Source organism: Electrona antarctica (assembly GCF_951216825.1).
Source record: "Electrona antarctica genome assembly, chromosome: 23".
Taxonomy (NCBI): domain Eukaryota; kingdom Metazoa; phylum Chordata; class Actinopteri; order Myctophiformes; family Myctophidae; genus Electrona; species Electrona antarctica.
Window position 1 is genome coordinate 12,214,988 of NC_136804.1, and position 13,691 is coordinate 12,228,678.

Below are 13,691 nucleotides of genomic sequence, written 5' to 3' on the forward strand. Positions count from 1 at the left end.
CCGGCCCAGCCAATGACAGAACGCTCTCTTTTTTGGGAGATGAGAGCCGCACATCCCTGACTGACATCCGGAACCAGGACCCCCCCCCCCCAACATCACCTCCCCCTCCTACCTCCCTCCCCCGTCTATCAGCCCAGGTGGCGGAGCACGTTGCCCCCCCCCCCCCCCCCCCCCCCCCCCCCCCCACACACACACACACACACACACACACATGCACATGCACACACACACGGCCGTGACCGCCTGGCTGGACATGACGCCTCTCGTTCCCCGACTCCTCGGCACATGGACATCAGGGGCGCTCGGAGCTGCTGCTGCCGATACGCACCGACGCTCCGGCGACTGAAGAGAGGACCACCACCACGCTGCTTCTCAACAAGAAACTGCGTTCACGAGTGATACTCACGGACTAAAAGAAAAAGAAAAAAAGGAAGAAAGAAGAAAAAGGATATATTTTCTTCACATTTCGTCTTTTTTTTTGGTTGCAGCAGTCCGCTGTGTTCCAATGTGCAGCCATGCTCATCGTCTCGTCTCGCAGTGCGCTGCTGTCCGTGTACTACCCGCAGATCTTCCTCATCCTCACCAGCGGTAGCTACCTGTAGGTGGATCCATTATACATCCTACCACCAGCTGTGCTTCTCAAAGTTTAGCATTTCAGGGTCTCCTATCTCAACTCTGATATTTGTACACTGTCAGAGTTACACACTCGTAAGAGTACATTTGTAGACTTTGAAAACCACTGATCTACAGGCTACTGTATAGGCTAGAGAATTCAAGCGCTATACCAAATTAAAGGTTGATGTGACCGAGGATTGCACCTGTTACAAATTGGTGCGTAATTGGTGCGTAATTGATTTAGTTGGTAGACTACTCTTGCAGAACGGCGCACAGTACAATCCTGATATTTAATAGCAGCCTATTATATAGGCTATTATTGAACTCTGGCAGTGTACTAGTAGGCCTAGGCCTAACTAATAACCACATGGACCCGTAGGCTAACCGTCCACACAATTAAGTGTTTTTTTTTCCGGGGTAGTTGCATGGGGCATGGAATCATGCTTTCTCAATATAATTTTTTAAAGCGACAGGCCTAATCGGGTGTTGGGAATTAATGTGGTCCGTCTAATAATAGATTCATTTGTAATTTAACTTTTTTTCCTAACCCATATTGAAAAAAAAGTGTTAGAATAGAATATTGACCATTTGATCCGGCATGGGGAAATTCGGTTTCAGCTCAACCCAGCTGATTGAGTAGATGGGATTTCATTATCATTATTTCCCCCTGTAGGCCCACACGCTACATGCATTTTGGGTGTATTTGATGAGATAACCCGATCTTACGGATTTGCGCATTACAACATAACCGCTTTGTCACAAGCGCACCTCGTCAGGAAAGCGTTATAATTGGAGGGCATATGGAAACGAGTAAAATGTCCCTATTGCATTGGCCTCCTTCGTGCTATGTCTTATACGGGAACAGGCCTATGTAATGAGCTCTTTCTTATGACATTAAAAGACCCAGACCCTCTCTGGAGGGGATGATTGCTGCACCATACATGCATTTCATTCATAATAACAAGGGCAAGGCCCTGGGCCCTAAAATAGCTGTGGTTGGCCATGTTTTCTGTAACAGAGGGAGAGACAGAGAGGCACAAGGAGATGGTTTGGAGTGAGTTGGACCCACATCCTATAACTATTGTTTTCTTTCAAGTTTTTATTAAAGTCAATTAGATTAGTCCGCCCATTGTGTGGTCTGGGCTGCATGGTTTAAGTCTTGCTCCCCTCCCCCGCTCCTCCTATGTTTATTTGATCACATAATGTCTTTACATTTTCAGATCTACAGACTGGCTATTGTCATGAAGAACGGACAGTGTCCTGTGTAGGTCACGATATAACTGTTCTTTAATATAGCAAAGTATACAGTCTTTGTATTGAGTTTGTGCTTGAAATGTACTGTAATTCTTCAAACTGTTAATAAATACTTCAATCAATCAATCAAACAGCTTTGAATTCCGACTGAAGACATATTTTTTTTGTCCAGCGGTTGAATTCAACGCACCTCACCACTCCCTAGCCAAATCCTGGTAAATTAAATGTCACAGTCCTCAGTGCTAAATAGGGTACAAATGGTAGCTGTCAATACATACAATACACGATCAGGTTCTGAAAACTGAGATCATGGTAAATTATTGAAAGTGGCCTGCGAATGTTCAGATTCACAGGTCACTGCAGCTGGTGGACAAAATCCTTAGTTTCCTGCTCTAGTTGGTAAGATTTGTGTTTGGTGACCATGAGTCAAGAGTTCAATCCATGCTGATTACCTTCTCTTTATGTCAAAACTGTCTCTCTATTTCACTCTAAAGGAACCTTTGTGAGACGTATCAGGTTGTACACATTCCAAGTTTAATTGCCGTTCTCTCCATCTCATGTCTCTCCTCCCGGTTACAGATAGTATTGTATAGACTCTTATCAAAATTCAAGACAACAGTCTCATTCTGTGTCTCGCTTTGCATGACAGTCACTTATACTACTTCTGATGCCCCGACTCCCTCTTTAAATCGGAACTCTCTTCCGTCTCTCGTTGTGTGACAGTGAATTAAACTCGTCTTTTGATGTTGCTTTGTTTCTCCCGTTCTCTCTCTCTCTCTCTCTCCCCCTGCCTATAGGGCGCTGTCCTCTGTGGTAGCTTTGGGGGCTAACATAATTTGCAACAAGATTCCGGGGCTGGCCCCCCGTCAGAGAGCCCTCTGCCAGAGTCGCCCTGACGCCATCATCGTCATCGGCGAAGGGGCCCAGTTGGGCATCAACGAGTGCCAGTACCAGTTCCGCTACGGCCGGTGGAACTGCTCTGCCCTTGGAGAAAGGACTGTCTTTGGACAAGAGCTGAGAGTAGGTCAGTCAGTTTGACACTGGCTGTTGTCAGCAAAAAAGCAGCAACAAAAGAAAAATAATATTTTCCTTTTTATTTTCTTTAACAAAATCTCAAGAGAAGGGGTGTAATTTGGCAAGTATGTCTAGAGGGAGGAGTTATTTGAACAGTTTTGATTCTCGATTCAAAGGGAACATTTACACCTGAATACACTTGACTTAGCAGATGATTGCTGTCATTAAAGTAAAACTCACTGATGAAAATCATAGTGATTACGACCTTACAGAGCTCTAAGGTTCAACTTTAGGACTAATGACTTGAGAAGATGCACCTTGCGTCAAAACCTTAGTCCTTGCACCTACAGTACTAAATAACAAAAGGAAGATCCATATGCATCACCTTCCGTTACTGTACTGGATTTACCTCACTTTTCTGAGAGATACGGCGGTTTTCTGAAGATATAGGGCGGTAACACCCAGTTTACTTAGGATATAATTAATGAAAAATGGATGTGGGACTTTTTGTCCAAGGGTTTGTCCGATAAGTCAGAGAGAAAGAAAGTACTGATCAGTTCTTCACTTGAGATAATGCTGAAGATGACAATGGAAAACCTTACATCAGCAATAATGTTCTTAGTCTTATAACATGTAACAAGCTCATAACATGTCACACCTGTGAGCTTGTAGAGCTGCTATTTATTTTTGTTGAAAAAAGTTGTGGTCTAAAGTTGAGACATCTGAAAAAGTCCACTCATACTGTTCTACAACGTTTGGTCAAAGGTAGCCTACTGCTCAACTTCACTTCTGCGTACAGTTCAACTTAGGCTTGACAAAATTGCCGTTTGAAAACTTTCATTGAAAGCACAGCAGTTCTACTTCCCACTGGCGTTAACCACAACTACATACACGTGTAACGGACACAAACAGCTGAAACTCAAAGCCTTGTTGCCCATGTCCTAAAAGCGTTTAGATCAATTATCAGCTCCATGTGGCTTCATTGTCATCTCTCATTTGTGACAACCCACTGTCATGGCAGTTCTGGCTTAGAATTCAATGTGAAAAAGCAAAAGCAAAATTGTCCTCAAAACGAAAGATGGCAGAAGGCCTATCTGAGCATGCCATCAGTGGAGAGCCTGTCAATCAAAGATGACGATTTGTAAACACCCCAAACATATGCGTCTCTCAACATTCCTCCTCGCCAGATAAGTTTGTTTCACAGAAGCCTTCCGCTCGCTCCTAACGTGGACCTCTTATATAAAGTGTCTTTCTGTCAGGCTGACATGTTTTGTTGCGGTCCACTGTGGGTTTGGAACTGCGTTTAATCCAGCTGCTCTGGGAACAATCACTTCCCCCTTGACGGGAGTCAGAGACAGACGGCTGGATAACTTTATGCCTTTCTGTCGGAAGAAACGTATCTCCTTCTCCCGCGGTGTGTGGAAGGCCTAATAGAGACAAGTATCATCCATGTAGTAGGCTTGACATTGGCATTGCGGGTAACATTCCCAGACCAGTAAATCTCATTTCAATCTCATCTAATAACTGCTACACGAGCCACTAACGATGTAAAATCACAGTGGTGCTTAACGACTTAATCTGTGACCTCAATCTGTCTTGCTTGATGAATCGATGATCAATAATGGGCAATGTAAGATCAGTCGTTGGCTCTTCTTATTTGTGTCCCATAAAAAATAGGGGAAAAAAGTAATCTTCTGCCCCCACCCCCCCCTCCCCTCGACTCTCTCCGTGTACCCGCTTCACTTGATTGACCTGCCGGGCCTGTGAACTCATTAAGTATTGAGAAAGACCAGGGAGATTCATTCTAACCACTAATTGAAGTCAGCTACAACAGCTGGATGGCAACAATGGAACCCTGCATGCAGCGCTGTACAATCAAAACAAATCATATTGCCGGGAGATGGCTGTCTGGCCATAGCAGAGGGCCCGATGCCTTGAGAAACGCTCACTATACAATATTTCCGCAATATTTCCCGAATGGGCCGCAGATTTAGTCTGTTGAGAGAAGACTTCAGAGTTTGTTAAGATTTATGGATGGGATGGGGTGACTTGGGGGACCGCAGGTCGGGAGTGAGTTTGTCAGGTTGGAAGACTGCCATCACAATCGCCTCTACCAGAGACGCCATGCATTCATAATACTCGAAGATCGCAGGCCCAGCATTATCTTGATCGGGGACGGAGGTTATCCGATTGCACTGCCCAAAAGCAATGCCAATAATTGCATTTCCTCTCTATGCCATAAATAAGTATACAGTTGGAGGCCATCGATATTGTCCTTTTCTTTTTGCTGAGGTTTGCGTGATCTGCGCAAAAGGACAGTTAACCCATTTTGGGCGGGAACCCCTTTTGGTGTTTTAAACTGTTATAATTTAGCTATTGAAAAATAGCAGATCTACAAGCTCATAGCGCGCCACCGAGTGGCGCGCTACGAGCTTGTAGGTCTGCTATTTTTGAAAAATCGTGAAAATATTTATTTCAGAAAACTGGAGGATTTAGAAGGATTTTTTAAAGTTTTGAGGTCAGGCCTAAATGGGTCAAATGATAAGGGACAATATCGGTGGCACCCAACTGTATAAATGTTTTTATTTTGAAACCCAAATGGTGACTCATGAACCTCTCACTGGGGAACGTCCCAGTCAAGTCCAGCCACACATTATTTCAGCATTCAACAGAGGTATCACTGGCAGTAATGATGATGGACTGTACCACTTAAAACCCGATTTTATACTTCAGCTATTCGTAAATAGCCGATCTAAAAGCTCACACGGACTTGTATCGCAACATTGTGAGCGTTGTGAGCTTGTAGATCAGCTATTTTTACTATATTTTTTAAATTGTGAAGAGTTGTGCAAAATCTTTGCCTGAAATAGAGACGTCAAAGTTAAGATTGTTAAAGCAAAGTCAGTCCGACACTTTGTCTACATCAGAGGCTCAACTGTTTTTACTCAAAGTAAAAGTAGCAATATCACAATATGAAAATACTGCTTTTCAAATAAGTTACTAGAGTAAATGCACTTAGTTACTTTCCATCAATGGCAGTATGGATTCACTCAAGGCTTCTCTGGCCTACCAGTAGATGTCACTTGTGCTTCCACACTTGGACTTAAGCTTCTGAGAAATGGAAAGATGTTTTAAATCCTTGCCATAGTCTCTCTTTGCCCGCAAACAGGGAATGCCTGCTGGGTAAGATCAAGAATTACCAGCAATGCACAATAGGCTAAACACATGGCAAAAGACGTTGAATTGTTTAACTCCTAAAGTCAGCTTGATATTTTTGTATTTTACAAAGATTCCATTGTGGTTTTCCACAGGCTAACCCAGACCAGTAGCCCTAAACTTTCCCCTTCATGTTGATTTAGAAAGCTTGATTACTTTTAAATTCTCCATTTCTTTCACAATGTTATATTTCAACACAGCAGATCTTTATCAGAAGCAAAAATTGCCATTGTGGCAGTATAGCAACAATGGGATTTAAAAATCACACCTGTGTGAAGTGAGGGGCACTAATATATTAAAGTCTAACTCATGTTGATATGGTGATGTAATGGTGATGTAAAACAAACGGTGCAGACACAAACATTAAACGTCATTAACAATAAAGAGACAATATGATGTAAATGACACATTATGACGTACATTTTCCCTTCATTGTCAATGCGTTTACAAAACTAAACTAAAGACAAACATGAATAAAAATGTTACTATAACCAATCTGTCCAAGGAAGGTACAGGTCAATACAAAACAGACTTTACATCAGGGTCCTTCATTTTCAATTCATCTCCATCAGACAAGGACATGAAACATTAATAATCCACAACACACTAGTCCAAAAATGAAGTCAAACTTGCAGCTGGACAAATTACAGGAGTCGGTGCTTAGGAGACTACCTGGCACCTACTGTATATCTTAGGAGACTACCTGGCACCTACTGTATATCTTAGGAGACTACCTGGCACCTACTGTATATCTTAGGAGACTACCTGGCACCTACTGTATATCTTAGGAGACTACCTGGCACCTACTGTATATCTTAGGAGACTACCTGGCACCTACTGTATATCTTAGGAGACTACCTGGCACCTACTGTATATCTTAGGAGACTACCTGGCACCTACTGTATATCTTGCAAAAGTTCTGCAGCCAACAAGGTACATTCCAATCTATATTAACCACTTTCAAACTATAGTCCCTAATTTAAGCCATATAGGCAAAACATTTACAAAATGTTTCAGAAATGTTCACAGCTTTCAATCAAAACTTTTCCAAAAATGTCAACGTTCGCTATTTGTCGTACAACTAAGTATATAGGGCTTAAGTGGTTAACCACCAAGTTCCAAAACCATTCCATGTAATGTTTGACAAAACATTGCTCCCTTGGGAATGTCTGGCAATGGTTCCTCAACAACGCATTAAAAACGTAACTTAAATAAACGAAATAAATAAAACACAAACTATGTAGCTGTTGGGCAGAAACTTTGTTTCTACATATTTCAACTTTGTTTTTAATACATGATTGCCCTAGCCTACTTTGTCATGAGAGTTGCACAAACAAATGCAGTTCTAAAAGCTTACGTGAGCTAGAGGTGCCATTTTCTGAATTTAAACATTTTTGAAAGTGAAAGTGGTTACTTGGGTTTTATACGTTACCAATGAAAAGTACAAAGCTTGCGACAAAATAATAACTACACTGGCTCTATTGGAACACAGGTTATTTTAGTTTTTTTGACATTTTCTGAAAAGTAAGCTTTGGACATATGAATGATCCATGTTCTATGTCCCTCCCCCCCTTATAGGAAGCAAAGAAGCGGCATTCACTTATGCCATCACCGCAGCCGGAGTGGCCCACGCGGTGACGGCGGCCTGTAGCCAGGGTAACCTGACTCAGTGTGGCTGTGACCGCGAGAAGCAGGGCTACCACGACCAGGAGGAGGGCTGGAAGTGGGGCGGCTGCTCCGCCGATGTCAAGTACGGCGTGGACTTCTCCCGGCGCTTCGTGGACGCCCGCGAGATCAAGAAGAACGCCCGGCGACTGATGAACCTGCACAACAACGAGGCGGGGCGGAAGGTAAAATCCTGACTAGGACTACAGCTGTAGATTATGGTCCTTGCGAGTTTTCGGCCGATGACATTTTGAATTAATCGACAAATCGAGAAGCGATCTTTCTTTGATAACTTTAAAATATATATATATATATATATACACATCAGCAAATCAACGTATAATAAAGTTTAATAGATCTGTTTTTTTGCTCATATGAAATCATTTTTGACTTCTATGTCCTACCCGGAATTCGAATCCAGGTCTCTCACAAAACCAAATTTCGACCACTCTTCCAAAGCTGTAATCTCGGTGTCAAGCGTGAGTAGGGAGACCACATGTAGTACATGTAGTACTGCCTGAAGTACACACACACTCACAAGTGGCAATTCTATCTTTAAACAGCAGCAGAAATGGAGTCTCCCATGCAGGAGACCCAGGTTTGAAACCCGGGGAGGACATAAAACCTAAGGATCGCAGCTTAAACAAATGTTTGCTATATAAATCAGACAGACTTTTCTGTTGAGTACCTGTGATAAAACTAGACCCTGCTGATCAACATACAAGGCATTGTTTTTAATATATTGCTATTAAAGTCAAAGCTCAGATTATTATCAATTGAGTAGGCTAATGGCTGATTTATTGTAGCCTATATTTACATATTGTATCCAATATGCAAGCTTAAAGAGAGAGAGAGAGAATGCACAGGCAAATATAACCAATTTGCAAGCTTATGATGCATTGCAGTGTTGTGAGTTTATAGATCTGCTATTTTTGGTTAGATGGGCATGTAAATCACCTTTACAACTAATTGTTGCATCAACTATACTAGGCTAAATAAATCCATTGTTCATAAGGTTTAGGCAAGGGAACAACAGTAATGGTTGGGTACTTCATACAGACAAATAATTTGTTAATACAATTAAGCTGGTGCAAACAAAGCGGAGGTTTTCAATGTGTGCGCGTGAGGAATGCAAGGTCGGCCCGGTCATCGCTGCCAAGTGGGAGTTGTGCCACAGCTCTGCGCTCCATTCATTGAATTACCAAGCATTAAGTCAGGATACGAGATATTATTGCAAGTCTCTCTCTCTTCCTCTCTCAGTGGCAGCACCAAAACCTTTGCTTCTGCACCACTGCACACGCTGAACCAACCAAAATCGGGAGCCAATTCCCCCAAACCCGATATCAATGCAGAGGAAGACAGCGTGGATATAGAGTTGCTGATTTGATAATGCCGGTCCCTGCTGTCAGCGTTAGGCTACATCATGTTCTGATTATATGCTTGCCCACTCGGCAATCATATTGCCTTTCACATCCCAGATAATGGCAGCGATAATACATCTACTGTCAAAACTTACGGCGTTTTCCTGTGTGGCAGTGACCTGTAACTTCTGTCAGCTGGATTTATCTATGAGGTATCAAAATATAAATCCTGCTCTAACCGCGGTGTAATTTTATACACGTATGGTTGCATTGAAAGCTCGGGTCAGTTTTCCTGTCCATTACGTGGTCTTTAGAAAGGTAGAGTTAATTATAGGCTACAGTCTTTTGGCTACAAGTAATTTTTCCCCCAAGTTTTTGACACAAAGTTGGCATTGTGATCAACTTTAGGCATGTGAAATGTGTACTACTGATAAATGTGGAACTTAGTACACATGGCAGTAGATATCTTGGTGTCCTGTTGTTGCCTATGCCAAATTAGCAGATCTACAAGTTCACGTGTCACAAGCCTTTTTTCTTTTCTGTTATTTGAGGGGTGCTAGCCCCTCCTATATTCAGCTAGTGTAGATTTTCGTCTTACACAAACATCATCAAACGTCATAATTATGTAGACGAGCAAATCGGCTATTTTTGTCCTACACAAAGAAAATTCCCATTGACAAATCTCGAGACAAAATTGAAAATTGGCCCAAAATAGGGATTCCAGGATTATGTGGTTAAAAACACCATGGCATCCTAGACTTAAAACCAGAGCACCAAAACAAATGCGCCTGGCTAGGGCAACCACGCAACGGTTTCTCTGGCTATGAGGGGCTCTCTAACAGGCTTGTGGGTGGGAAGCATGCAGGGGATCCCGTCGGATTACAGACTCCTAGAGGAGGTTGTTCGCAGTGCCTGTTCAGTGAGGATGGTAAACTTGAAGATAGCGTCAACCTCCGCACACAAACTCTCCTCACTGGCAGGTGAAAAGTAGCTGCTTTAAACTCCATGTGTATCAGAGCAAGGAGACATGAGGTCGTCTACTCTACACCCTCCATGGGGGGGGGGGGGGTTGACCATATTATGGACCATATAGTACACAATGGAATGGGCAATGAGTCAATTTGGAGATAATGTGAAAAGCTAAAATGTCAGACAAAAATAAAGACAAATAAAATACAAAATGCAACAATCACAACGAATGTACTTTGGCTGTGCAAGGCCACATTGGTCTATGCTTTGAATACAAAGCAAGTAGAGTATACATAATAATGGAGGAATAAAGGAACGATTATTTAATCACTTTTCACCTGGCAGCCCCATTTCGGCATGTCCTACCCACATTTGTCAGATATTTTGAGATTTTTTTAATTAAAAGCTCACTCCATTGTGATATCTTGTGAGAGCTTATATCTGTTATCGTCATACCGCAAAGTATATGGGGCTTATGCAGTTGAGGATCGTAACCATGCCTTTATAGATGTGAGGATCACACTCACAGCCACTGGTGCACGCCCTCCAACCTTCTCTGTCTCTGTGTGTCCAGATCCTGGAGGAACGCATGATGCTAGAGTGTAAATGCCACGGCGTGTCAGGCTCCTGCACCACCAAGACATGCTGGACCACTCTGCCCACGTTCAGAGAGATCGGCTACATGCTGAAGGAGCGCTACAGCGACGCCGTTCAGGTGGAGCCAGTGCGGGCCTCACGGCTCCGTCAGCCCTCCTTCCTGCGCCTCAAAGAGGCCCGGGGCTACCAGAAACCAACGGACACGGACCTGGTGTACCTGGAGCGCTCCCCCAACTACTGCGAGGAGGACGCGGTGACGGGAAGCACAGGGACGCAGGGCAGGCTCTGCAACGGCACCTCCCCATACACAGACGGCTGCAACTTGATGTGCTGCGGCCGGGGCCACAACACGCACCAGTACACGCGCGTCTGGCAGTGCAACTGCAAGTTCCAGTGGTGCTGCTTTGTCAAGTGCAACACCTGCAGCGAGAAATCGGAGGTGTTCACCTGCAAGTAAGGGGAGAAAGTGATGGCAGGAGCTCAAGGGGAGACCAGGGAATAGGGGCAACACCGCAAGGAGGTGGGAGCTGAACAGAGACGGTCGGAAAATTAGATTTTGTCATTTTGCACATTTTGACATTTGGAGTAATTTTATGAGGAAAGAAAAAGAAAGACAGAAGTGAAATGTCATATGGAGGTCAGAAAGAGCGTTTAAGAAAAAGAATGTTTTCTTGTGCGTTGACTGGACAAACTATACGACGCGTGTTGCAGGGTGCGTATGAAGTGCAAGGATCAGTCGTTGACTTTTTTTTGTGTCTCCAACAACTTTGGAAGAAAATAACCACCTAGGCAAAGTAGACATTGTATTTAGGATGTAGGTTACAGTCTTCAAAAGACATCACTCGTAGAGTAAAAAGAAGTTCTTATGCAGATGAGAAGAAACGTTGATTTCAACACAGGTAACTGGAAACGGTACGCAAGTGAAGTGCCTTTTGACTGCCATGAGAAGACCCCAACACAATGGCTTCTGCTGAGGACTGTAGACGGTGCCTTTTTCTGCTGAGGACTGTAGACAGTGCCTTTTTCTGCTGAGGACTGTAGACAGTGCCTTTTTCTGCTGAGGACTGTAGACAGCGGGACAAATTGAACTGTACGCTCACACTGTATTATGTTTGAACACTGAAAATATGAAAATAAATGATTTATTTATGTTAGAATATCTTTCAGACTTAAGTCTTATGGTATGGACAGCAAGTTCAATTGCTGGTTAACATTTGTATCTTTCCTCACAACCTTCGATTGCTACTGATAAGTTTCAAGCTGGGAGTGTCCGATTTTTACAGTAGTGTGGCGTCGCCTTTGGAGCCACTGAACTAAATGCTTTTTTTTTTTTCAATCTCTTTTGCTATTTTCATTTTAACATGTGCGTTTATCACATTGTCAGTAGCATTTTAAGCTATAGAGTTGTTTTGCACTTGCATACCTTCCTATTTTCATTCAGACATTATGGGTTGTATTGAGTGCTGCACTGACATGTCCCCCTATGGAAGATTAAGCCTGATTAATAAGTGTCACAAGCCCAAAATTGTTGATCTACAAGCTTAGAGCACATTGCTTGCATCGTGATATGTTGTGAGATTGTAGATCGGCTAATTTTGGTGCATGGCACCAATGGGCAACCAAGTACAATAGGCCCACACGCTTTGTTAGGCTAAGAACCATACAGGCAGAAACATACACACATGCTATTTTGGGCCTCAAACAGGTCAGTTTGAACAGCGCTGCACAGCGTTCACCGTGCTCATCTCTTTGTTTTTCGGAGTGGCGATGGGGGGGGGGGGGGGGAATAGGTGGGGGGGCTTGCTCGCTCGACTTCTGAGAAACACATTGGAACTCTACATAGAGGTGGAATCAGGTTCAGATACATCGAACATTCCCACGAACGCCAGAGACACGGAATTCCACATTGCGGGCCCTTGCTTACACAAAGCTTTCCAGCGCGGTTTAGGTCTGCCTGGGTTGATGGCATGTGCCCTAACCACACAGACAAGCAGAAGCGGGGGGGGGGGGGGGGGGGGGGTTGTATGAGAGGGTTAAAGGCCACGGACTATTTTTGGGCAGCACCCTTTTATGTATTCAGAGATGTTTATTTAGGCTTTATGTAACTTACAAAACAATTTTAAGAGTATATTTTTATATGCGGTAAATATGGCACTTTATGTCATTTATAGTCGGGAGAGGACGGTCGCTATTTACAATTGTTTATCTTTTTTTTGTCATTGTACTCAGTTTTTGAGAGCCACGAATTATTTTGAATTTCTGTCTCTGATCGAAGTTCCTAAATTGTACATAATCCATGTGTTCTATACAAATAGCCCTCATTGTCCATCTCGATATGATCCTTAACGGTTCCAGGGTACCGTTGGTGAAACATCAAGTGTGGGAAAGAATTTTGTGACGGTTGTAAATCAAGTAAAAATGGATGCTATATGGAGATGTTGCAACTGGTGATTCCACAAATACTAATGTGCAACTTTAGATTGTAAGGGATTCAGTGTTTACAGTTGTCTTATTAGTGCTTGCCGTAACTACAAATAGTAGCTCATTGCTTTCTGACAGCATAGTCCTAACATGGAAAATGAACTGCAACTCAAAGCTTATTTCATGAATGATTTTTCAAGCTGGATCAGTAGTGCTGAAGTGGTCATATCTATAGTGACGCAACCAAACTGTGCATCGCTTACAATTGACTCTTTTTTTCTCTCTCTCCTTTTTTCTTTTTTTGCCAATAAAATCTGAGCATCCTTTTTCCGTCTATGTGGATTTGTGTGCCATTTGCTATTAACTCTATTGGGTAGCAGTGTGGCTTACTGGTTAGGGTTACAGAGATTCTGACTGGACAACCAGTCTTTAGGACCTCCAAAACAACATTAATAACCTGCCTTATGTCTTTGAGTCAAGACACTAAACTCAACCCGCTCACATGTGCTTCATTAAAAGCTGTGAAAGATAAACCCTCCTCCATTATTTAGCAAGACAAGAAGAAAACACAACATGACA

The 13,691-nt window shown here is 43.0% G+C and overlaps 1 protein-coding gene across 1 annotated transcript; it reads left to right on the forward strand.

The window, feature by feature from the left end:
* Positions 1–509: 509 nt before the first annotated feature.
* On the forward strand, positions 510–11,148 carry wnt7ba (wingless-type MMTV integration site family, member 7Ba; the record flags this gene model as incomplete). The annotated part of the gene is made up of 4 exons (XM_079494406.1): positions 510–598; positions 2,667–2,893; positions 7,678–7,949; positions 10,669–11,148. The coding sequence occupies exons 1-4, from the start codon at positions 516–518 to the stop codon at positions 11,146–11,148; spliced, it is 1,062 nt and encodes a 353-aa protein (XP_079350532.1). The 5' UTR covers positions 510–515.
* Positions 11,149–13,691: the final 2,543 nt, after the last annotated feature.